The 26,234-nt window shown below is 43.1% G+C and overlaps 2 protein-coding genes and 1 non-coding gene across 3 annotated transcripts; 2 read left to right on the plus strand and 1 right to left on the minus strand.

Moving 5' to 3' along the window:
* Positions 1 to 3,445: 3,445 nt before the first annotated feature.
* trnat-ugu (transfer RNA threonine (anticodon UGU)) lies at positions 3,446 to 3,517 on the plus strand. Its single transcript has one exon. It is a non-coding gene; the product is annotated as a tRNA-Thr (tRNA).
* A 2,803-nt stretch (positions 3,518 to 6,320) lies between these two features.
* On the minus strand, positions 6,321 to 12,039 carry haus2 (HAUS augmin like complex subunit 2). The gene is made up of 7 exons (XM_071365517.1): positions 11,839 to 12,039; positions 11,418 to 11,542; positions 8,024 to 8,119; positions 7,733 to 7,802; positions 7,424 to 7,556; positions 7,146 to 7,254; positions 6,321 to 6,832 (listed from the first exon to the last, which is right to left on the minus strand). Exons 2-7 carry the CDS (start codon positions 11,502 to 11,504, stop codon positions 6,716 to 6,718), a joined length of 612 nt encoding a protein of 203 aa, XP_071221618.1. The 5' UTR covers positions 11,505 to 11,542; positions 11,839 to 12,039; the 3' UTR covers positions 6,321 to 6,715.
* Positions 12,040 to 17,202: 5,163 nt separating this feature from the next.
* Positions 17,203 to 25,724, plus strand: LOC139553318 (leucine-rich repeat-containing protein 57-like). Its single transcript, XM_071365518.1, has 6 exons — positions 17,203 to 17,541; positions 17,876 to 18,109; positions 18,283 to 18,418; positions 18,617 to 18,885; positions 24,670 to 24,855; positions 25,383 to 25,724. Exons 2-6 carry the CDS (start codon positions 18,026 to 18,028, stop codon positions 25,422 to 25,424), a joined length of 717 nt encoding a protein of 238 aa, XP_071221619.1. The 5' UTR covers positions 17,203 to 17,541; positions 17,876 to 18,025; the 3' UTR covers positions 25,425 to 25,724.
* The last annotated feature ends 510 nt before the right edge of the window (positions 25,725 to 26,234 follow it).

Consider the following 26,234-nt stretch of genomic DNA (forward strand, 5'->3'; position numbering starts at 1 on the left):
AAGTAAGCATGAATCTGTCCCCAAAAGATTATGGGTGCAGGGACTGTTTATATTTAGGTGCAGGAACCACAATACTTTTGAGATAATATTCTATAAGAGGTGCAGGAACTCAAGCAGTTGAAAATTCGAGGTGCTCGTACTCAGCTTTGGTGAACTCCTGCCAAAGTCAAGCACTGCCTCTTGGCAAAGCTAGGGCAAAATCACACTTCATCACACACTTTGCTTTGCAAACCATCAAACCAATTTCTCTTTTTATTGTCTGGATATTTGGTTTGCCAACTACCATGAGCACATTCAATGACGAGACTCCCTAAAAACACCACTTCGACACAGGTTAGGTGAGCATTTCCGCTAAGCCTAACCCTTTACCTAACCTTAACCTAATTCTCCTAACCTACCACGTTAATTCTTCTAACCTGCTACGAAAAAGTCACAGCTGTATCGAAGTGGCGTGTTTTTAGGGAATCTCTTCAAGGAAAGTTTTATCCCCACTTTGTATACAGAGAAGACTGAAGAGAGAGTGGGCGCGTTCGAGCGGATCGCTTTTGTCAAGTCGGTGACCATCATTGGTCACTGCATTATGGAGATAAAGATTGTCAGACTTGCGCCGACAAGTAGACTGCATAAACGTTCATAAATCATGTGATCAAGTTTCTGCAGTTGCTCTTCACCAACTTCATCCTGCAGCCATCGCCTGCATTGTGGGAGGCTCTATAGTCAACCAATCATTCAGGTGTTTTTGTTTGACCCATGTGAACGTGACCAAAGACGTGACTAAAACAGGAACAAACTTTTCTGGGATTCATGTATACAGTGGATATATAGAAATGAATGTGATATGAGGCTCTCTCTCTCACTCTCTAAATTGATTGTACAATGTACACCAGTGGTGGTCGGTGCCGTTTAAGATGGAGGACGACTATTGTTTTTATGAACATGGCCTTATTTCTATTACAGCATATTGGATGACTGCCATTCATATTCCATTCACTCAGCTCAATGTAGGATCGATAGATTTAGGCTACTACACGATACTCAAATTTTCCATTACCCATCATAAGGTTGCTACAACCTAGCTTATGAATGAAAGTCTACATCGTAGGTGCCAGGTCGAGAGACATCTTAGTAATCAAGGTGACAGACAATGACACATTCAAGACCGCCTTTCACAATCTTGCCTGCATCTAGCTGATCTAGGATGTAATCATTAGTCCAACAGTTAAAAACAGGATTTTCTATTGGACAAATTTAGTTATGTTTATCCCTGTTTTGTTCCGTTTGCTTCCGTTTAAAAAATGTTTTTCAACAGAATCGGCTGAATGAATACACCATTGATCACACCCAAACACAGTTCACTTTCAAAGCAGCCACATACAAACAGCATGAGCCCTTAGATCGTTGGATAATTCTTTCTCGCATCTACGCGCTCTCCTCCTCTCACCTTTTCCCTTCGCTTGTGGACTTCAGTGCACAATACATCAGCTGTCTGTGACCTGGCAAAAAAAACTTTACAAGCCAAATCTTCATATCATAACCGCTAACCGCTACACACAGCCTACACTGTTGTCACCATATTAGCTAACATCTAGGCAACATAGCTACTAGAACTAACACTTTGCTAAACCCGCTACACTCATGCAGTACAGTGTACAGTTAGCAAGCAGATTAGCAGTTACACCGGCAGGCCCCGGTGGAAATAAATTAATAAAACCAAAAGCTTACCTTGACTTGGAAGAGTTGCACTGTTGGACAGCCAACTGCATGTCAATGCAAGAGGTGTCACAAGAGTCTCTGGTTCCAATCCAGGTTGTATCACATCTGTCTGTGATTGTGTGTCCCATAGGGTGGGGAACAATTTTCCCAGTGTTGTCCAGGTTTTACGGCGGGGTACTCGGTCATTGTAAATAAGAATTTGTTCTTAACTGACTTGTCTAGTTAAATAAATAAACCCCCGACGACACTGGGCCAATTGTGCACTACCCTATGGGACTTCCCATCATGGCTGGTTGTAATACAGCCTGGAATGGTTCCTCTAACACTGAAATGCAGTGCCTTAGACTGCTGTGCCACTCAGGAGGTGCATCCAAAGTGTATTTCCCTGCAACATGCCATTGTTTATGAAAGTCTTTCTTTATAATGTTGAAATAAACATGTCTTCAACCCCCATATCACACACTCACGTACTTAAATTATAATTGTGTGTACATCAGGGGAGGACCATCCTCAGTGAATTTCATAAAAATAAAAATAATGAAACATTAAAGTTATCCTTTTTAGATAAAACTATACTAAATATATTCACGTCACCAAATAATTTATTAAAACATACTGTTTTGCAATGAAGGTCTACAGTAGCTTCGCAGCACTCTGTAGGGTAGCACCATGGTGTAGCTGGAGGACAGCTAGTTTACGTCCTCCTCTAGGTACATTGACTTCAATACAAAACCTAGGAGGCTCGTTGTTCTCACCCTCTTCCATAGACTTACACAGTAATTATGACAACTTCCGAGGGACATCCTCCAACCTATCAGAGCTCTTGTCCACCGAATTAAAGGATCAGAGAATGAATCTAGTACTGAAACATAAGCTACAGCTAGCTAGCACTGCAGTGCATAAAATGTGGTGAGTAGTTGACTCAAAGAGAGAGAAAGACAATAGTTGAAATTTATTTTTACAAATTAATTTCTTAAAAAATGAAGGAGAAGCAAGAAAGCGAGAGAGAGCTAGATTTCATTTTTTTTTAAGTTTTACTTTCACTTACTTAGCTAGCGAATGCAGCTAGCTAGTTTAGCCTACTCAAACACCCGGCTCAAACAGAGAGGAATGCTATGTTACCTAGTGCCTTAGACCACTGCACCACTCAGGTTAGAGGTATTCCAGGCCATCATTGTAAATAAGAATTTGTTTTTAACTGACTTGCCTAGTTAAATTAAAATAACAGTCGGTTGCTTTAGCCTTACCACTCAAACGAGCCCAGTAGCTGCCCTGAAGGTCAATGCGCGGTAAATGTAGGAAAACTAGTGGATTGGCTCTCCCATTGCAAATTTGCATAGCATTCTACTGCAAGTGAACAACAACCTCTGAAGCATATGGTTGTACACATGGCAAGAAGATAGCTGCTACATGATTTTAGATTAAAATATAGAGGGAAATGTTTGCAAACTATGTCTGACAATGAGACAAATATTTGAATATTTTTTAAATAAACTTTTGTAATTAGTTTGCTAGCCAATACACGACGGTGTTGGCAAAATCGGACTGAACAGTGACAGTGTCCGACATTGGCACGCAGCTTTCGTTTCCACAATATAGCCTTGCTAGCTGAATATGTGCGGTGAAGTTAGACATAAGAAGTGTTGGTTATTTTGAATTTGAAATAAAATAATCCGAAATGGCGCTATGACATCACGTGATCAAATGCCAATACAGTCCTCCCTCAACAACCGGCTCCATAGCTCAGTGGTAGAGCACTGGTCTTGTAAACCAGGGGTCGCGAGTTCGAACCTCGCTGGGGCCTAATAGGAAATTATAGCTTTTAGGTAAGGGTCAAGAAAGGTTTTCTAGTCATCCACCCTTATCGCGAATTTGTTGTTCACTGCATATTATGTTTCACAGTTGCCACATTTTGTCTGCCATTTGCAACAGTTTCCAAAATTACAGTTTGGGGAACAGTCCCCCTACATAGCTCCAAGCTGACAACCTGTGGTATGCAGCAGAATAGCACATGCGCGAACGCCAACCTCCGTTTCTACCATAACAACCACACTTGATATAAGTTGTACTGTAAAACGCTAAATTACACAATAAACACAGTTCAATCATAATTTCACCCTCCACAGAGTTTTTCCTAACCACCGTGCTTCTACATCTGCATTGCTTGCTGTTTGGTGTTTTAGGCTGGGTTTCTGTACAGCACTTTGTGACAGCAGGTGATGTAAAAAGGGCTTTATAAATAAATTTGATTGAATTTGATTGACTTACAACACTAATATTAACAATGCTGTATTGCATTGAACCTTTATTTACCTAGGCAAGTCGGTTACGAACAAATCCTTACATTATATACACATAGCAAAAGTTTTGGTTATTGTACAGAATTAATTATGCTAAAGAAAAGTCTAAAATAGCCCAAGTGTCCCATTTTTCAAATTCTTCAGTCGATGACACCCTGCTCATATGAATCAGCCTGTCTTTGTGAGAAGGAGCCCTCATCTGTTTTGACCAGGTTCATTGATATGCCAAGCATTAAATCACATATCTAGTGCCAAGCCAATGGTGTGTGTGTGTGTGTGTACACATACAGTGCCTTCGGAAAGTCTTCAGACCCTTGACTTTTTCCACATTTTGTTACATTTTAGAATGAGGTTGTAACGTATTAAAACTTTTTCTACACACAATACCAGTTAATGACAAAGCAAAAACAGTTTTTTTTTTTTGCAAATATAAAAAATGAAATATCACATTTACAAAAATATTCAGACCCTTTTCTCAGTAGTTTGTTCCATTTATCCTGAAACAACTCCTGCAATGTCTTGGCTGTGTGCTTATGGTCATTGTCCTGTTGGAAGGGGGAAAACTTCACCCCAGTCTGAGGTCCTGAGCAGGATTTCATCAAGGATCTCGCTGGACTTTGCTCCGTTCATCTTTGCCTCGATGCTGACTAGTCTCCCAGTCCCTGCCGCTGAAAAACATCCCCACAGCATGATGCTGCCACCACCATGCTTCATTGTAGGGATGGTGCCAGGTTTCCTCCAGAAGTGACGCTTGGTATTCAAGCCAAATAGTTCAATCTTGGTTTCATTAGACCAGAGAATCTTGTTTCTCATGGTCTGAGAGTCTTTAGGTGCCTTTTGGCAAACTCCAAGCGGGCTGTCATATGCCTTTTACTGAGGAGTGGCTTCCGTCTGGCCACTCTACCATAGAGGCCTGATTGGTGGAGTGCTGCAGAGATGGTTGTCCATCTCCACAGAGGAACTCTGTCAGAGTGACCATCGGGTTCTTGGTCTTCCCTGCTTGGCCGGGCGGCCAGCCTTAGGAAGAGTCTTGGTGGTTTCAAACTTCTTCCATTTAAAAATGATGGAGGACACGGTGTTCTTTGGGACCTTCAATGCTGCGCCTCGACACAATCCCGTCTCGGAACTCTACGGACATCTCCATTGACTTCATGGCTTGGTTTTTGCTCTGACATGCACGGTCAACTGTGGGACCTTATATAGACAGGTGTGTGCCTTTCCAAATCATGTCCAATCAATAAAATGTATCACAGGTGGACTCCAATCAAATTGTTGAAACATCAAGGATGATCAATAGAAACAGGATGCATCTGAGCTCAATTGAGTCTCATAGCAAAGGATCTGAATACTTACTTATGTAAAGGTATTTTTGTTTTTTATTTTGAATACATTTACAAAAATGTCTAACAACCTGTTTATACTTTGTCATTATGGGGTATTGTGTCTAGATTGCTGAGGATTGTTATTTATTTAATCCATTTTAGAATAAGGCTGTAACATAACAAAATGAGGAAAAAGTCAAGGGGTCTGAAAACTTTCCAAAGGCACTGTACATAGTGAACAGCAAGGAAACAGATTGTTACATTCACTTTATTGCTTTTGGCTCTGACTCTACGGCTCTCACAGTCACAGACTGTAGTCATGATAGATGTGAAGTTTAAATAAATGTTTTCATGTGCACTGTACAAGTGTATCTGTCAATTTATGGATCTTTTTCCAACTCTGCTTTAGTCTAGTTGTGTGTTTCAGTTGTGTCCACAAAGTCTTGGCAATAAAGTACGCTCTTCACCAGTATTTTCCCTCTCTTGTCCTTATTCTCATCTCATAAACACCCATCAACAATGGACTTCTGTGTGTGTTTGATAGTTAAGAGAGAGTAAAGTGTAATTCAGAGTCCACAGACGAGATAGCCCCATTGTGATTTTTTTGTTGTTGTACTTTTACCCCTCTTTCTCGCCAACTTCGTGATATCCAATTGGTAGTTAGTCTTGTCCCATCGCTGCAATTCCCCTAAGCTCCGACGTCAGCTTGCAGATGCCTGGCCCACAACAAGGAGTCGTTAGAGCGCGATGGGACAAGGAAATCCCGGCCAACCAAACCCTCCCCTAACCCAGATGATGCTGGACCAATTGTGCGCCTCATGGGTCTCCCGGTCACGGCCGGCTGTGACACAGCCTGGGATCAAACACGGGTCTGTAGTGACGCCTCAAGCAATGCGATGCAGTGCCTTAGACCGCTGCGCCAATCGGGAGGTCTCATTGTGACATAGCTACTCGGCTCCATCGTCCGCAGGGTACGCAGTCCAAATATGAACAAGATAGATTTATTTACAAAGATACCATTAGTTAGAATCAAAATTAACAAAGATTTTAAAAAAGCACATTAAGGGGAATGTTGTAAAGTAACAACACCCATTCTCTCTGAATGAGACATTTGTCAAACATTTTCAGAACACATAATCCTCGTCATGTATAACTGACAAATGTGCATTGAAGGGTTCTGAACGGTTTGACTTGGGTTGCGTCCCGATTCTCCACCCTTCTCCCAAAGTGTTTACTTGCACACTACAATTTAAAATAATGGATTTGAAAGCAGTGGATTCGTGTAAACATTGGCTGTAGGGAGTTTCCACCCTTGTTGAATCCATGACAGGCAAGTGCACACTTCAGGAAAAAGGTGGAGAATTGGGACTCACATTGCTCTCAGGTAGTGATGTCATTGATGGAAGTGCTGCTGTTTTGACTTCTCCACTGTAGAATCTGTTTGGAGAGTCTTTCCACCTCTGTCACCTGGGCTAGGAGCTGAGCTATGCCATTGTTCTGAGAAAGAGGGAGTACAACGCATAAAATTAACATGAACAATCACAGTACAGTATTAACAATAATATGTGCCATTCTGGCTCAGACAATGTTTACCTACTACCATTAGCTAGTATAAATTCAAAAACCTGAAAAGTGTGTTATTATTCTGGGGTAAGGGGTAGGCTTGTAAAATAAGAGGATAAAAAGGGGTCAAGAGGAAGATACCGTACAAAACGTAGCTACATGCATTCTACTGAACACAACCCATGGCAGAGTTTAGGACTTGCAATACATTTGGCCTGGGGATAGGGTTTTGACTGAAAGAACTCACCAGATTGCTCATGGAATCATCAATGGTGGGAATAGAACGAACAGTGCTTATCTTTGCCTCCAAGTTCTCAATGAAGTCCACCACCATCCTCATGACCTCCACCACATATCTATAAAACAGGACCATCATTCCTCTGTTAACTGGGAGAATACAATTCAAAAAGGTACACTCAGCAATATAACATCATCATACACATCAGGGCATCTTCCTGTGTACATAATTCAAGAATATTGTAAACACAGTGTTGTCAGTGCATGCAAAAATAAAAGGTAGCTCACCTGTGAAGATCTGCCTCTACGGGCAGGTTAGTCTGACACAGTGGTTTCATCAGTCTTCGGCGCAGGCTTGCCTGTTCTCTCAGCACATCTTGCAGATGGGAGGTGAATTGCTGCAATGATGTAAACCTTTGACCTATAAGAAACAAAGTAAATTATTAAATTATGACCAGACAATTACATCAAAGTCTGGCTGTGTCCCTCCAAACAGTGTACGCATTAAACATGTTTGTATCTGACAATGTTGCTACATACTACCTACCTTTTGAATCTCAAGACACCACAAAGCAAAAGTACCACATCCCCACTTACTCAAATAAAATTTGTGAGTGACATCTGCGCTTTCTTTTTCCAACTTCAACAACTCCATTTCTAGATTGATCTAAAACAAATAGAACTAAGTTAGGTAAATGCATATCTCTGCATCAAACAGGACAGGTGTCTGGCACCAAACCAGGATTGTAGTCACTAGGCACCAAATGGAAGAAAACGGACTGGAACAGGGAGGGACTACCTGAACATGTCCAATAAACTTGTTTTCTTGCTAAATGTTTTGCTATTATGTCCACTAATTAATACAAGAATACCTGTTTGTAACGTTACCTTGTCAAGCTCCCGTTCCATAGTGATGAGCTGTTCAGCTTCCAGGAGATGTGGGGAAAAGACATGGGGTTCTCTAGGGACAGAATCAACATCCTCCTGTAAGGAAAGAGACTACGCTTAGTGTGGTGGGCTAGGATATCGGTAGAAAAGCAACTACAGTACATTCGGAAAGTATTCAGACCCCTTCACCTTTTACACATTTTGTTGCATTACAGCCAGATTCTAAAATGGATTACATTGTCTTTTCCCCCTCATCAATCTACACGCAATACCCCATAACGACAAAGCATACCGTTTTTTTTATTTTTTACAAATATCATATTTACATGAGTATTCAGAGCCATTACTCAGTACTTTGTTGAAGCACCTTTGGCAGCGATTACAGCCTCGAGTCTTCTTGGGTATGACGCTACAAGCTTGGCACACCTGTATTTGGGGAGTTTCTACCATTCTTCTCTGCAGATCCTCTCAAGCTCTGTCAGGTTGGATGGGGAATGTCACTAGCTATTTTCAGGTCTCTCCAGAGATGTTTGATCGAGTTCAAGTCGGGCTCTGGCTGGGCCACTCAAGGACATTCAGAGACTTGTCCCGATGCCACTCCTGCATTGTCTTGGCTGTGTGCTTTGGGTCATTGTCCTGTTGGAAAGTGAAGTGAGCCCCCAGTCTGAGGTCCTGAGTGCTCTGGAGCAGGTTTTCATTAAGGAGTGCTCTGTACATAGCTTCGTTCATCTTGATCCTGACTAGTCTCTCAGTCCCTGCCGCTGAAAAACATCCCCACAGCATGATGCTGCCACCTCCATGCTTCACCGTAGGGATGGCATTGGCCAGGTGATGAGCGGTGCCTGGTTTCCTCCAGATGTGACGCTTGGCATTCAGGCCAAAGAGTTCAATCTTGGTTTCATTAGACCAGAGAATCTTGTTCCTCAAATAAAACTTTGTCACATGCACCAAATACAAAAAGTATAGACATTACTGTGAAAATGGTCTGAGAGTCCTTTAGGTGCCTTTTGGCAAACACCAAGTGGGCTGTCATGGGCCTTTTACTGGAGTGGGTTACATCTGGCAATTCTACGATAAAGGCTTGATTGGTGGAGTGCTGCAGAGATGGTTGTCTCTGCACAAATATACCACGGCTAAGGGCTGTTCTTAGGCAAGACGCATTGCGGAGTGCCTGGACACAACCCTTAACCGTGGTATATTGGCCATATACCACAACTCCCCGAGGTGCCTCATCACTATTATAAACTGGTTACCAACGTAATTAGAACAGTAAAAATATATGTTGTGTCATAAACGTGGTATATGGTCTGATATACCACTGCTGTCAGCCAATCAGCATTCAGGGCTCGAACCACCCAGTTTATAATCTCTGTTATACCACGGTGTAAGTGTGTTTTGCACCAGGTGAAAGTTGATTGCATTCATTTTGGAACCGGGCTGCCTTCCAGGCATGAGCCAAGTGACCGGTTCAAAGACCACGGCGAAGTCAGCTCAAAACAAAAGTGACATAGGAACACGTGGAGTAATGAGTAGGATTCTGTGGGCGGCGCATGCATACTTTTGCTCCAGCCCTGTTGAAACTCAAACTGAATCAGTTAATCAAGGTCCTGGTGAGCTACTGTACTAGCTAGTAGAAGGATGTTTTCAATTATAAACCCCAGTAGTTTTTTTAATTTTTTATTTAATTGTTTAAAATTTTATTTCACCTTTATTTAACCAGGTAGGCTAGTTGAGAACAAGTTCTCATTTGCAACTGCGACCTGGCCAAGATAAAGCATAGCAGTGTGAACAGACAACAACACAGAGTTACACATGGAGTAAACAATAAGCAAGTCAATAACATGGTAGAAAAAAGAGAATCTATATACAATGTGTGCAAAAGGCATGAGGAGGTAGGCAATAAATCGAATAATTAGAATTTAGCAGATTAACACTGGAGTGATAAATCATCAGATGATCATGTGCAAGTAGAGATACTGGTGTGCAAAAGAGCAGAAAAGTAAATAAATAAAAGCAGTATGGGGGTGAGGTAGGTAAATTGGGTGGGCTATATACCGATGGACTATGTACAGCTGCAGCGATCGGTTAGCTGCTCAGATAGCAGATGTTTAAAGTTGTTGAGGGAGATAAAAGTCTCCAACTTCAGAGATTTTTGCAATTCGTTCCAGTCGTAGGCAGCAGAGAACTGGAAGGAAAGGCGGCCAAATGAGGTTTTAGCTTTAGGGATGATCAGTGAGATACACCTGCTGGAGCGCGTGCTACGGGTGGGTGTAGCCATCGTGACCAGTGAACTGAGATAAGGCGGCACTTTACCTAGCATAGTCTTGTAGATGACCTGGAGCCAGTGGGTCTGACGACGAACATGTAGCGAGGGCCAGCCGACTAGGGCATACAGGTCGCAGTGGTGGGTCGTATAAGGTGCTTTAGTAACAAAACGGATGGCACTGTGATAAACTGCATCCAGTTTGCTGAGTAGAGTATTGGAAGCTATTTTGTAGATGACATCGCCGAAGTCAAGGATCGGTAGGATAGTCAGTTTTACTAGGGTAAGTTTGGCGGCGTGAGTGAAGGAGGCTTTGTTGCGGAATAGAAAGCCGATTCTTGATTTGATTTTGGATTGGAGATGTTTGATATGAGTCTGGAAGGAGAGTTTGCAGTCTAGCCAGACACCTAGGTACTTATAGATGTCCACATATTCTAGGTCGGAACCGTCCAGGGTGGTGATGCTAGTCGGGCGTGCGGGTGCAGGCAGCGAACGGTTGAAAAGCATGCATTTGGTTTTACTAGCGTTTAAGAGCAGTTGGAGGCCACGGAAGGAGTGTTGTATGGCATTGAAGCTCGTTTGGAGGTTAGATAGCACAGTGTCCAAGGATGGGCCAGAAGTATATAGAATGGTGTCGTCTGCGTAGAGGTGGATCAGGGAATCGCCCGCAGCAAGAGCAACATCATTGATATATACAGAGAAAAGAGTCGGCCCGAGAATTGAACCCTGTGGTACCCCCATAGAGTTTGGGTATGGGTAGTATGTGATGGGAAGTTCAGATCTTTTTACTGACTCTGATCTTTACAACTTTGTATGGGTTATTTGTTGGCAACCTTGCTATTTACGAAGTTTTTGTAACAGTTTCCTGTTGGAACGTTCCACAAATTATACCCACCTGTCTAGCTGTGTCCACAACCAGACTAGATTGTGAACGACTCTTTGCGGAATGTATTTGTTGACTGCAGTGAGGGTGATAAGCAGCGCAATGTCTTTCGCGAACTGCAGGCCCCCAACGATTAGTTCTCGAATTTGAGGCTGTGTCCATAACATTCAATAATAAATTAATTGTATTCCCTCTTGCACCATGCCCGATGAATTAGTTAAAAACACTCCTGCTCGGCATGCACTCACCTGGGAAAGAACACCCGAGGCGACGCACCTGGTCAAAAGACTTGCAACTGGTGTCACTGAATAAGGAGCAATGTCCCACGGATTCATTCGTAAGAGTGGTGGGGTCAACCTTGGAAAATATGTAGCTGTAAAAAAGCAAAGATTCGTACTCAATATAACAAGCAAATCTTAGTTAGCTAGTTAACGTTATACTATCTAGTGCTGTACGTAGCTAGTTAGTGTCCATTAACGTTACACACTCGGATTCGCAGAGGCTAGCAATGTTATGCTAGCTAACGTTACTGTTAGCTAACTAAGAAAACAACGTTTGTCTACGTTAAGATAGAAAACCTAATTTTACCACATTCCCACAACTACTAGTTTATTATATAGCTACCCATATACACCAACATCTTTTACAGTGTAAGTCATTTTTTCTTACCAATTTTCGACAAATATTTTTTTCAAATTTAGCCCGCCGATGTTGTTGTTCCTTTGGTGAAGAAATTACTTCCGGACTTCCCGCTCTAACGTTACTGTAGTGATGTGCAGTTCACGAACGATTCGTTATTTTTGAACGACTCCTTTTACTGACTCGGGTCATGATTCATTTTTCTGAGTGACTCGTTCATTTTAGTCGTTCGTTTGACCCGAGTTTGCTAGATGATACGTTTCTCCGGCAGTGGCTACAGAGATGGTCTCCGACTCTGTCATATACGCGCAGGAAAATAGATCATGAGCATAGAAAAGAAAAATACATGTTTTGAAGTAATTGATCAGGCATGGTGCAAGAGGGAATGTAATATTGAATGTTATGGACACAGCCTCGAACTCGATAACTAATCGTTGTGGGCCTGCAGTTCGCGAAAGCCATTGCGCTGCTTATCACCCTCACCCACCCTCAAGCAATGCTTTCCGCCAAGAGTTGTTCACAATCTAGTCTGGTTGCGGCCTCAACTAGACAATCTTATCTGTATGCCTAGCAATCAAAAATATGCATTATTTAAACACGTTTGCAAGTCTGTCACAAATGACAGCTCCAATAAGCCCCCTATGTTGAAAGACGTAAACGAGAGGCTTGTAGAATCATGCCTCTCGAGTTTTAAATTCATCGTTCGCGGACAGGGTGTCATGCGTGCTCTGGGCATAACTGACTCAAATGAACGAAATTAGTCGAAAGATTCATTCTTTTGACTGAACGAGTCGAAAAGATCCGAACTTCCCATCACATTGCTGCCAATACACAGAACCGGCAAATGTGGGTCCGTTCGCGTAAAAGAGCCGGCTCATTTGGCTCCCAAAAGGCTATTTGTTCAAAATGCTTAACAATTAGTGTTGAGCTATTAACCAATATTTCGCTTTTTAGGTTATTAAACAACTCATTTACCGACTTCGGTTCAATTACTTGAATTCCATTTAGTTTGTGATATGTGATCCTGACGTGCCGTTTCTCTAAAGAGAAATCAAGTCGAGAACTATGTGGGACGCTGGGCTGAAGGGAGTTGTAGTTTCCATTAAGCAAATATTCAACCTAGTTCAGCGCAGAAATTTGGTAATTAAGCACTATGACGATAATCCATTGCGCCATTTTTCCGGGTGAATAGATTTAGACTATGCGAAGCGAGAGGTTTCACTCTCGCCAAAATATATCCAAAATAAACCCAATGCGTTTTTATGGGTTTATTTTGGAACTGAGCTTGTCGCCTGCCTTCCGCTTTTGGGACACCGACTCCCATTGTTAGACATGATCGTCTCATCATTGTTCACAGATCTCTGGACGGATACACATTTACGACTGCTAAATTATGTAAAATAGACACATGAGAGGTGAATTTAGCCTACACAACACAACGACGAGAGGGACAGACAGTTCGTGAAAGTATACCTTATCTACTTTGAAGAACTAGCTCTGCAGTACAATAGACAGGCTAGCTAAATAGGATGACTAAAGACAGTATTTATATGTTTTATTTAACCATTTAACTAGGCAAGTCATTTAAGAACAAATTCTTATTTACAATGACGGACTACCAAAAGGCCTCCTGCGGGGATGGGGGCTGGGATTAAAATATATATGACAAAACGCACATCAAGACAAGAGACAACACGACATAAATAGAGACCTAAGACAACAACATAGCAAGGCAGCAACACATAACACAACATGGTAGCAGCACAAAACATGGTACAAACATTATTGGGCACAGACAACAGCAAGAATGTAGAGACAACAATACATCACGCAAAGCAGCCACAACTGTCAGTAAGAGTGTCCATGATTGAGTCTTTGAATGAAAAGACTGTCCAGTTTGAGTGTTTGTTGCAGCTCAATCCAGTCGCTCGTTCCAGTCACGAGCTGCAGCGAACTGAAAAGACAAGCGACCCAGGGATGTGTGTGCTTTGGGGACCATGCCAGAACCGGTGTTGTATGTGGAGGATGAGGGCTGCAGTGGATATCTCAGATAGGGGGCAAATCTGATGGCCGAATGGTAAAGAACATCTAGCCGCTCGAGAGCACCCTTACCTGCCAATCTATAAATGACATCTACGTAATTTAGCATGGGTATGATGGTCATTTGAGTCAGGGTTAGTTTGGCAGCTGGGGTGAAAGAGTAGCGATTACGATAGAGGAAACCAAGTCTAGATTTAACTTTACCCTGCGCTTTGATATGTGCTGAGAGAAGGACAGTGTACCGTCTAGCCATACTCCCAAGTACTTTTATGAAGTGACTACCTCAAGCTCTAAACCTTCAGAGGAAGTATTCACACCTGTAGGGAGAGGGGCATTCTTCTTACCAAACCACATGACCTTTCTTTTGGAGGTGTTCAGAACAAGGTTAATGGCAGAGATAGCTTGTTGGACACTAAGAAAGCTTTGTTGTAGAGCGTTTAACACAAAATCCGGGGAGGGGCCAGCTGAGTATAAGACTGTATCATCTGCATATAAATGGATGAGAGAGCTTCCTACTGCCTGAGCTATGTTGTTGATGTAAATTGAGAAGAGTGTGGGGCCTAAGATTGAGCCTTGGGGTACTCCCTTGGTGACAGGCAGTGGCTGAGACAGCAGATGTTTTGACTTTATCAGGGATGCAAACTAGTCACCTTTCGGCGAAATTCGCCGTTTTGAATCCAAAATAAGTTACCTACATGATTTGTGTAGATCCGATGAGAAACATTTTTCAATACTGGCTGTATCCAAGGTTCAGCTAATTGTTCACATAACAGTTTGCAGCACGCGACTGAGGAGAGAAGAGACAACCAACTTGCTAGTTACAGCATCAGCACTTGCTCTGGAAAGACAGCAGAGAGTGGAAAGGCAGTTTGCCAGTTACAGCAGCGCATCCCCTGAACAATAACAAAGAGGTAGGTGAGAAGCCTGACGACGGGGGTGAGAAGGTGATGAAGCGTACTTCATGAGCTGTAACCAAAAAACAACTGGCATTTGGAAAGTTTGAGGTGAGGGAGAAAGTGTGGTGGAACAAGAATTGTTGGCATTGTTAAGTATCTTGCTAGCTGGATTGAATTATCCGTTAGCTAGCCAGAGAACTGTTGAGCAACATTAGCCAACTTAGCTGATCAAATAATTGAGTTTATGGTGTGAAAATTAGCTGGCTAATAAAGTTAGACAGCTAGTTAACATTACAACATCAGATGAGCTAACGTTAATAACCTAACCAATTTGCTATAGTATTAACTGCTATACGACTCCTTGCCATTCCTCAAGTTGTAAAGTTTAGTTGCTTACTGGACCCTGGCAATCTATGTGAAATGTTAACTAGCTAATGAACTAACTACTATCAATGAACTAATATTTTCCCTCTACAGTATGTGGTTAATTTTAAGAATGAGAGAATTAGGTGAAAATGAGGCGTTGCTTGTTAAACAAGTGGATTCAGGGATGAAATGTAACGTTAGCTGAAACTGGGTCTAGCTTAAACTGGATGCCACTACAAGCATTTCACTACACTCGCAATAACATCTTCTAACCATGTGTTTTTGACCAATACAATTTTTATTTGAGGTGAAAGGAACACCACACACTTTTCCTCTTTCTCACTTTTTCAATACAGTGGATAAAATGGGGTATGCCAGGTGTACTCTCTGCCTGAAAGAGATCAATTATGCCAACAACGGGTCTCATGCTCTGCTGCTGACACATTGTAGAACAGATGTCCACAGGCAGAAAGTAAACAATGTAATAAGACATTGCTTTTGTTGTGTTGAACTTGACATAGAGTAACATTTGTGTGTGAGTGAGGGAGATTATTACATTGTTTACTCAGTGAACATAATTTTTTTGGGTGCACTTGATCGATGTCTACTATAGTGGCCAGTATAATAGAGCAAAAATAGAATGCCTGTTTCATTCTATTTCTACTTTAAGATGTTTTTTTCCCCAAGTGCAATATTTAGATGTGTGTGGTCACAAGCGTTCTATTATATTTTCATTTAACCAAGTCAGTTAAGAACAAATTCTTATTTACAATGACAGCCTACCGGGGAACAGTGGGTGGATTTAGGCTGGATCCTTTCTTGAAATGCAGGTTTTTAACTAATTTAACAACAAAGAATATGATCTACATGAATGCCTGATTGTTCAGGGGCAGAACAAAATATTTTTACATTGTCAGCTCTGGGATTTGAGCCATGGCAGCTCAGGGATTCAATCCAGCAACCTTTTGGTTACTGGTCCAACGCTCTAACCACTAGGCTACTTGATGCCCTTATTATAAAGGCTGTCATGGCTAACTTTAATATTATTGTATTGTTTTTTCTCTGAACTTCTCTGAACTTTACACACAGAGACTGATCATGTAGATCATATTCTTTGTTGTTTAATTAGTTAAAACCTGCATTTCAAGAAAGGATCCAGCCTAAGTCATAAGAAATTAGCATTTTAAAGCTGATATTTTTAATTTTATTTTTATCCCCCATAGTAGGGATGTTTCAGTGTAAAAAAAAGTATCACCTTTTTGGGCCCTCGCGTGTTTGCATCCCTGCTTTATACACTGCACTCTTTGAAAGAGGTAGTTAGCAAACCAGGCCAAAGACCCCTTCAGAGACACCAATACGCCGCCGGCCCACAAGAATGGAATGGTTTACATTATCAAAAGCTTTGGCTAGTCAATAAAAATAGCATCACAACATTGCTTAGAATCAAGGGCAATAGCGACATCATTGAGGACCTTTAAGGTTGCAGTGACACATCCATAACCTGAGTATGGGAGCACATAACGTTAGATTGCCTGGCTGGCTGACTGCTACTGCCTGAGCAGAGATGATTACTTTAAGGAATTAAAAATAATTCATCAAATATAAGTAATATACACAACTGATATTTTTATTATTTCATATTTTTCTATTGATGTCTACCCAATGTGTACCTGACAGAGACAATTAAATATTTTCAATGCTTTGGCAATGAATGTTCACTATTTCTGGTTTAGGAATTCCTATTATAAAGCTCTAAAATCATTGTAACGTCATTATTTCATAAAATAATCAAACTGAAATCGGATTATTTTTTAATAGTCAAATACAAACCGACCTCAAAAAAACAATAATCCCTCTGCAATATTAAACATCGACCTAGAAGTTCTAGACCCATGAAGAAAATGCAAATATCCAATATAAAACCCAAAAGGTAGGCTACCATTATGTCAAATCGTGAAATTCGCGTTCAATACTTTTTTTACTGACCAAATTATTATATTTTTTTTACGCAATACAAACAAACAAAAATCCAGCGTGGACCAGATTGACGCTCTCCCCACTATTTATTGTTCATGCAGTGAGGATTCACCCTCTTTAGATAATTATTTTGTAATTTATCTGCAGCAACAACAAAAAAATAGCTCAAAAAGCAGTAGTACCAGTATGCAAATCAGGGAGCCGAATGAACGGCTTTCTTATCAATGCATCCAAAAGATCCGTTCGCGAACGAACCATCACTACAAACTGCTGGCTTCCCAGCGACATGTTTGTTGTTGTTCGAGATGCAGGATTAGCTACAGTATGTCCTAGGCGACTAGCTAATTGTTTAGGTTTGACTAGTCCAACAATCCCCATAGTTATATGTTCCTAATATGTTAGTTACCATTTGCAGACACGTACTGCACGAGAAGGACTTAAAACAGCCCACAAGGTAAATAACGTTAACAGTTAACTACTGTAAACAAATCCCAGTTGGTCTTACTCGCTAGCTATGCTAACATTATCCTCTAAATATTTACCATAATTTGGGAAAATTGTATTTGAAAGTACAGATATATATTACCCTTTGCTGCTAATAGACAGAGTACTTCTAAAGTCAATCATTTGCATGGATGTCTCAAAGTTTGCCTCAGACAGTAAGTAGTAAGATAGCTAGCAGCAGTGGCTAACCAACTTCTTACCTCATGATCCTTCTTTCCTTGCTTGTCAGCTAATGCCTAAAGGCCCACAGCCTTGATTAATACAAAATCAATGATCTCTTTCAGGGGCCACACTGAAAACCAAGTAGCAGGCAGACCCACATTATCTGGCACCACCATCATAATAATAGGTTAGATAATCACAAGTGTGTGACTTACTGTCGAGTTGAAGACCATCACTTAAGAGGACCACATCACCAGGTAACTACAACAAAGATGGGGAACAATGCAATCAAAGCCCATCTGGAGAACTCACAGAAGACTGGGATCTTTCAGCTGACAGGGAAAGGCCTTCCTGAGGTAACAGTCATACACACACACAGTGCCCATCCTATAGTCTGCCTGTTATAATGTCCACACTCCACAACAGCCTTTTAACTGGTGCTTTGTTTATTTAGCGGAATTCCATTCAGTTGTGGTTTTTGTCTTGGTCGGTTTGACTGTATGTATTTTTTGCCACTAATGTATTTCAGTTCCCCGAGGAGCTCCAGAGGTTGACTGGAAACCTACGGACTATAGATCTGTCCTCCAACAAGATCGAAGTGCTACCTGCTGCCATAGGAAACTTCCTTCAGATGAAGAGTCTGACTTTAAACTGTAATAAACTCAGTAAGTAAGTGGTTGTTGCATCCTCAACGTTACCGTCTGTCACACGACAGCATCTGTTGACAAATTTTCAAAACTTTGCTTTCACTGAAAAATGAATGACCATTACGCGCATTGATTATTGATGTGCGTTCATCTGCTTCAATCAATCTCTTTAGCTAGGCTATATATTAAGTGTGTGTGTGTTTTGTGTGTACACAGCAAGTCTCCCAGATGAAATTGGAAAGCTGAAGAAACTAGAGACTCTTTTGCTGAATGGGAATTACCTGACGCAGCTCCCTAGCACTGTAGGACAGTTGAAAGCGTTGCGTACCCTCAGCCTGTCAGGGAACAAATTCCGGGAGTTTCCTGCTGGCCTTGGCTCCCTACGACACCTGGACGTTCTGGACCTGTCCAAGAACCACATCCAGGTGGTGCCTGCTGAGGTGGCGGCCTTGCAGGCCATTGAGATCAATCTCAACCAGAACCAGGTAATCAGGTGTTTATTGGTGCATCTCAAATGGCACCATATTTATTCAATCAATCAACTTTATCTATAAAGCCCTTTTTACATCAGCCGATGTCACAAAGTGCTGTACAGAAACCCAGCCTAAAACCCCAAACAGCAAGCAATGCAGATGTAGAAGCACGGTGGCTAGGAAAAACTCCCTAGAAAGTCCAGAACCTAGGAAGAAACCTAGAGAGGAACCAGGCTCTGAGGGGTGGCCAGTCCTTTTCTGGCTGCCGGGTGGAGATTATAACAGAAAATGGCCAAGATGTTCAAACGTTCATAGATGACCAGCCGGGTCAGATAATAATAAGCACAGTGGTTGTAGAGGGTGCAACTGTTCAGCACCTCAGGAGTAAATGTCAGTTGACTTTTCATAGCCGATCATTCATAGTTAGAGACAGCAGGTGCGGTAGAGAGAGAGTCCAAAACAGCAAGTCCGGGACAAGTTAGCACGTCCAGTGAACAGGTCAGAGTTCCATAGCCGCAGGCAGAACAGTTGAAACTGGAGCAGCAGCATGACCAGGTGGACTGGGGACAGCAAGGAGTCATCAGGCCAGGTAGTCCTGAGGCATGGTCCTAGGGCTCAGGTCCTCAGAGAGAGAATTAGAGGGAGCATACTTAAATTCACACAGGACACCGGATGAGACCGGAGAAATACTCCAGATATAACAGACTGACCCTAGCCCCCCGACACAAACTATTGCAGTATAAATACTGGAGGCTGAGACAGGAGGGGTCGGGAGACACTGTGGCCCCGTCCGACGATACCCCCAGACAGGGCCAAACAGGCAGCATATAACCCCACCCACTTTGCCAAAGCACAGCCCCACACCACTAGAGGGATATCTTCAACCACCAACCTTACTACCCTGAGACAAGGCAGAGTATAGCCCAAGAAGATCTCCCCCACGGCATGAACCCGAGGGGGGCGCCAACCCGGATAGGAAGATCACTTCAGTGGCTCAACCCACTCAAGTGAAGCACCCCTCCTAGGGACAGCATGGAAGAGCACCAGTAAGCCAGTGACTCAGCCCCCGTAATAGGGTTAGAGGTAGAGAATCCCAGTGGAGAGAGGGGAACCGGCCAGGCAGAGACGGCAAGGGCGGTTCGTCGCTCCAGTGCCTTTCCGTTCACCTCCACACCCATGGGCCAGACTACACTCAAATCATACTGAAGAGATGAGTCTTCAATAAAGACTTGAAGGTCAAGACTGAGTCTGCATCTCTCACATGGATAGGCAGACCATTCCATAAAAATGGAGCTCTATAGGAGAAAGCTCTGCCTCCAGCTGTTTGCTTAAAAAATTCTAGCGACAGTAAGGAGGCCTGCATCTTGTGACTGTAGCGTACGTGTAGGTATGTACGGCAGGACCAAATCGGACAGATAGGTAGGAGCAAGCCCATGTAATGCTTTGTAGGTTAGCAGTAAAACCTTGAAATCCGCCCTAGCCTTAACAGGAAGCCAGTGTAGAGGCTAGCACTGGAGTAATATGATCACATTTTTTGGTTCTAGTCAAGATTCTAGCAGCCGTGTAGCACTAACTGAAGTTTATTTTGTGCTTTATCCGGTAGCCGGAAAGTAGAGCATTGCAGTAGTCTAATCTAGCAGTGACAAAATATGGATACATTTTTCTGCATCATTTTTGGACAGAAAGTTTCAGATTTTTGCTATGTTACGAAGATGGAAAAAATCTTTCCTTGAAATATTCTTGATAGAGATCAGGGTCCAGAGTAACGCCAAGGTCTTTCACAGTTTTATTTGAGATGACTGTACAACCATCAAGAATAATTGTCAGATTCAACAGAAGATCTTTGTTTCTTGGGACCTAGAACTAGCATCTCTGTTTTGTCCGAGTTTAAAAGTAACAAATTTGCCGCCATCCACTTCCTTATGTCTGAAACACAGGCTTCCAAGGAGGGCAATTTGGGGCTTCACCATGTTTAATTGAAATGTACAGCTGTGTATTCCCTACATTTACATTTTAGTCATTTAGCAGACACTCTTATCCAGAGCGACTTATAGTTGTTTTATCTTAAGACAACCAAATATCTCAGTCATAGTAAGTACATTTTTCCTCAATTAACTAGCTATCAGCAAAGTCAGTGCTAGTACAGGGGGGGAAAAGTCAGGTGCGAGTGTAAGTTCACAAAAGGAGATGAGGGGTGCTGTGAGATTATTTAAGACACTCTTTGAAGAGGTAGGCTTTCACATGTTTTCAGAAGATGGGCAGTGACTCTGCTGTCCTAGCTTCCGGAAGTTGGTTCCAACATTGGTGTGCCAGGACAGTGAAGAGCTTTGGCTGAGCAGGAGCTGCCCTCCCGTAGGGGTTGTGAGGCCAAGGTATCGGAGGGGGCAGAACGGAGTACTCTGGTTGGGGTATAGGGTTTGAGCATAGCCTGAAGGTAGGGAGGGGCTGTTTCTCTTGCTGCTCTGTAGGCAATTACCATGGTCTTGTAGTGGATGCGAGCTTCGACTGGAAGCCAGTGGAGTAGTCCAGACGGGAGATAACAAGTGCCTGGATTACGACCTTCGCCACTTCCTGTGTGAGGTAGGGTTATACTCTATGGATGTTGTAGAGCATGAACCTGCAGGAGCGATTTACTGCTTTGATGTTTGCAGAGAACAACAGGGTGTTGTCCAGGGTCACACCAAGGTTCTTTGCATTCTGGGAGGGGGACAGCGTGGAGTTATCAACCGTGATGGAGAAGTCTTGTACCGGGCAGGCCTTCCACCGGGGGGAAGAGCAGCAGCTCTGTCTTGTTGGGGTGGAAGGGCCGACATCCAAGCTAAAATATCTGCCAAGCACGCAGAGATGCATGTCACCACTTGGGTGTCAGAAAGGGGAAGGAGAAAAGTAGTTGAGTGTCATCTGCATAGCAATGATAAGAAGGACCATGTGAGGATTTGACGGAGCCGACTGACTTGGTGTATAGAGAAGAGGAGAGGGCCTAGAACCGAGCCCTGGGAGACACCAGTAGTGAGAGTAGGTTGTGCAGACACAGACCCTCTCCATGCCATCTGGTAGAAGCAGCCTGCCAGGTAGGATGCAATCCAAGAGTGTGCAGAGCCTGAGACGCCCAGCCCTGAGAGGGTGGAGATGAGGATCTGATGGTTCACAATTTTAAAGGCACTGTGAACCATCAGACGGAGAGAGTCCGCTTTGGCAGTGTGGAGAGCCTCCGTGACCTGGAGAAGAGCAGTCTTGGTTGATATACCCGTCTTGAAGCCTGACTGGTTAAGGTCAAGAAGATCGTTCTGAGAGAGATATCGAGAGTTTATCAGAGACGGCACGCTCAATTTTTTTCGAAAAATAAGAAAGTGATTCCGGTCTGTAGTTTTTGATGTCAGAGGGGTCGAGTGTTAGTTTCTTGAGGGATTTTGAAGTCAGAGGGGACGCAGCCAGTAGTCAGGGATGAGGAATGGGAGAAGGTCTCTAGAGATGGTCTGGAGGAGGGGATGGGGCCAAGTGGGCAGGCTGCCAGACTTCACTAGTTGCAGGATTTCATCTGGAGAGAGGGGAGAGAGATCAAGGTATAAGGTTCTGTGTGAGTTGGACCAGTGGACTCAATAGGCTGAGTGAATGAGGAGCGGATGTCGTCTACCTACTTTTTAAAGTGGTTGACAAAGTTGTCCGCAGAGAGGGAGGGGGTGGATGATTAAGGAGTGGGGAGAAGGTGGAAAATAGTTTCCTAGGGTTAGAGGCAGAAGCTTGACATTGAGTGATATAAAGTGGCTTTAGCAGCTAATAGATATAGTGCACCAATTTTAACCAGGTACCTAATCTAATCTACAGAACCAGTCAAAAGTTTGGTCATACCTACTCATTCCAGGATTTTTCTTTATTTTTACTATTTTCTACATTGTGGAATTTGTCGGATGTGGCAGGGCCTGCAAACTATTATAGACTGCAAAGGGAAGCACAGCCGCGAGCTGCCCAGTGACACAAGCCTACCAGACGAGCTAAATCACTTCTATGCTCGCTTCAAGGCAAGAAACACTGAGGCATGCATGAGAGCATCAGCTGTTCCGGACGACTGTGTGATCAGCCGGCGTGAGTAAGACCTTTAAACAGGTAAACATTCACAAGGCCGCTGGGCCAGACGGATTACCAGGACGTGTGCTCCGGGCATGTGCTGACCAACTGGCAGGTGTCTTTACTGACATTTTCAACATGTCCCTGATTGAGTCTGTAATACCAACATGCTTCAAGCAGTCCACCCTGTGCCCAAGAGCACTAAGGTAACCTGCCTAAATGACTACAGACCCGTAGCACTCTCGTCCGTAGCCATGAAGTGCTTTGAAAGGCTGGTAATGGCTCACATTAACACCATTATCCCAGAAACCCTGGACCCACTCCAATTTGCATACCGCTCAAACAGATCCACAGATGATGCAATCTCTATTGCACTCCACACTGCCCTTTCCCACCTGGACAAAAGGAACACCTACGTGAGAATGCTATTCATTGGCTACAGCTCAGCGTTCAACACCATAGTGCCCTCAAAGCTCATCACTAAGCTAAGGACTCTGGGACTAAACACCTCCCTCTACAACTGGATCCTGGACTTCCTGACGGGTCGCCCCCAGGTGGTGAGGGTAGGTAGCAACACATCTGCCACTCTGATCCTCAACACTGGAGCCGCTCAGGGGTACGTGCTCAGTCCCCTCATGTACTCCCTGTTCACCCATGACTGCATGGCCAGGCACGAGTCCAACACCATCATTAAGTTTGCAGGCGACACAACAGCCTGACCACTGACAACGATGAGACCGCCTATAGGGAGGAGGTCTCAACGGAATCAAGACAAAGGAGATGATTGTGGACTACAGGAAAAGGAGGACCGAGCACGCCCCCATTCTCATCGACGGGGCTATAGTGGAGCAGGTTGAGCGCTTCAAGTTCCTTGGTGTCCACATCACCAACAAACTAGAATGGTCCAAACACACCAAGACAGTCGTGAAGAGGGCACGACAACACCTATTCTCCCTCAGGAGACTGAAAAGATTTGGCATGGGTCCTCAGATCCTCAAAAGGTTCTACAGCTGCACCATTGAGAGCTAAGGGGGCTAAGCTGCCTGCTATCCAGGACCTCTACACCAGGTGGTGTCAGAGGAAGGCCCAAAAAATTGTCAAAGACCTCAGCCACCCCAGTCATAGACTGTTCTCTCTGCTACCGCATAGCAAGCGGTACCAGAGCACCAAGTCTAGGACCAAAACACTTCTCAACAGCTTTTACCCCCAAGCCATAAAACTCCTGAACAGATAATCAAATGGCTACCCGGACTATTTGCTTTGTGTCCCGCCCCCCTCGCCAACTCCTCTTTTACGCTGCTGCTACTCTCTATCATCTATGCGTAGTCACTTTAAGTATACATCACATACATATTACCTCAATTAGCCTGACTAACCGGTGCCCCTGCACATTGACTCTGTACCACCTGTATATGGCCTCGCTACTGTTATTTTCACTGTCATTTTACTGGTTTTTGTATTTCTTTACTTATCTATTGTTTACCTAATACCTATTTTTTTACTTAAATTGCGCTGTTGGTTAGGGCTTGTAAGTAAGCATTTCACTGTAATGTCTAAACCTGTTGTGTTCGGCGCACGTGACAAATAAACATTTGTAAACAAAGTTTGAGAGAAGTAAGCTTTTTGTGCATATGAAACATTTCTGCAATCTTTTATTTCAACTCATGAAACATGGGACCAACACGTTGCGTTTTTAAGTTTTTGTTCTGTGTATATAAATGATGATCCCAGATTTCAGTGGTGTCTGCGGAGGTGTCCACCTGCCAGAGGCTGAAGGTGCTGAGACTGGAGGAGAACTGTCTGGAGCTCACCTCCATCCCTGTGTCCATCCTCACCACCTCCCAGGTGTCCCTGCTCTCCGTGGAGGGCAACCTGTTTGAGGTGAAGAATATGCGTGACCTGGAAGGGTATGAGAAGGTGAGTCGTGAAACAGATGCTTGTTTCTTTGACATTCAGCCCGCTGCTAAATGAATGATCAAGGTTAAAGCAAGGAACAGTCATGCTACTGCTCTATGCTGTCTTTAATATCTATTGTAAACACAACAGCTCATGCGTTTTCAAACTCAACTGTTTTAAATATCTTTCCTCCCCATAGTTGACGTAATTTATGTGAGCAGCGTAGAAACAAAATACTGTTTCTAAAGAGTGGTGGTCTAGCTAAACAATAATGTGATTTCCTGTTCAATGTTGAGGAGGATCAACTGAAGAAAGTTGTGGTTCAGACTGCTATTCTTTTTCGGTCATAATCCCTGCACTTGACATAATCTGTGGTCAAATATAGCCCCAACCATTAAATATGACCACCTGCCTATTATCATACTCAAATTAGACCACCATTCAGTTCTTACTCAAAGGGCGTATCCCATAGTTCTCATTTTATCCGTGGCGTCGCAGCCTCAGATGTGCCGATTAGTTAATCTAATTTGTTGTTTACCCCCCCACAGTACATGGAGCGCTTCACTGCAACCAAAAAGAAATTTGCCTGAACAATAGAAAGAGTGCATCCCCCTGAGTCCAGCTTGTGATCTACCCTCAAGCACCCTCTCTAAATGGTTGTGGCGTACTACAGTAAATATGGCTTCTGCACTGCTGCGGCAACAGGTTACAACGGAGAAGGACCACTGTAGAGAAGGACTGATCGAGAGCATGCTACAGGACTGCGTATGAAAACAACAGGACACCATTGATGGTTACAGAGAACTATGTGAACGATGGACAGTGCACTCACTTTAATGATATTCATAAATTGCATATTGAATACTTAGCTACTAATATCTGACCGAAATGTTGTCTTAAGTTATTTAACCGAAGCAGGTTATGCTTATAGTACAGTCGTGGCCAAAAGTTGAGAATGATACATATTCATTTCCACAAAGTTTGCTGCCTCAGTGTCTTTAGATATTGTTTGTCAGATGTTACTATGGAATACTGAAGTATAATTACAAGCATTTCATAAGTGTCGAAGGCTTTTATTGACAATTACATGAAGTTGATGCAAAGAGTCAATATTTGCAGTGTTGACCCTTCTTTTCCAAGTCCTTTGCAATCTGCCCTGGCATGCTGTCAATTAACTTCTGAGTCACATCCTGACTGATGGCAGCCCATTCTTGCATAATCGATGCTTGGAGTTTGTCAGAATTTGTGGGTTTTTGTTTGTCCACCCGCCTCTTGAGGATTGACCACAAGTTCTCAATGGGATTAAGGTCTGGGGAGTTTCCTGGCCATGGACCCAAAATATTGATGTTTGGTTCCCCGAGCCACTTAGTTATCACTTTTGTCTTATGGCAAGGTGCTCC

Source organism: Salvelinus alpinus, chromosome 25, assembly GCF_045679555.1.
Source record: "Salvelinus alpinus chromosome 25, SLU_Salpinus.1, whole genome shotgun sequence".
Taxonomy (NCBI): domain Eukaryota; kingdom Metazoa; phylum Chordata; class Actinopteri; order Salmoniformes; family Salmonidae; genus Salvelinus; species Salvelinus alpinus.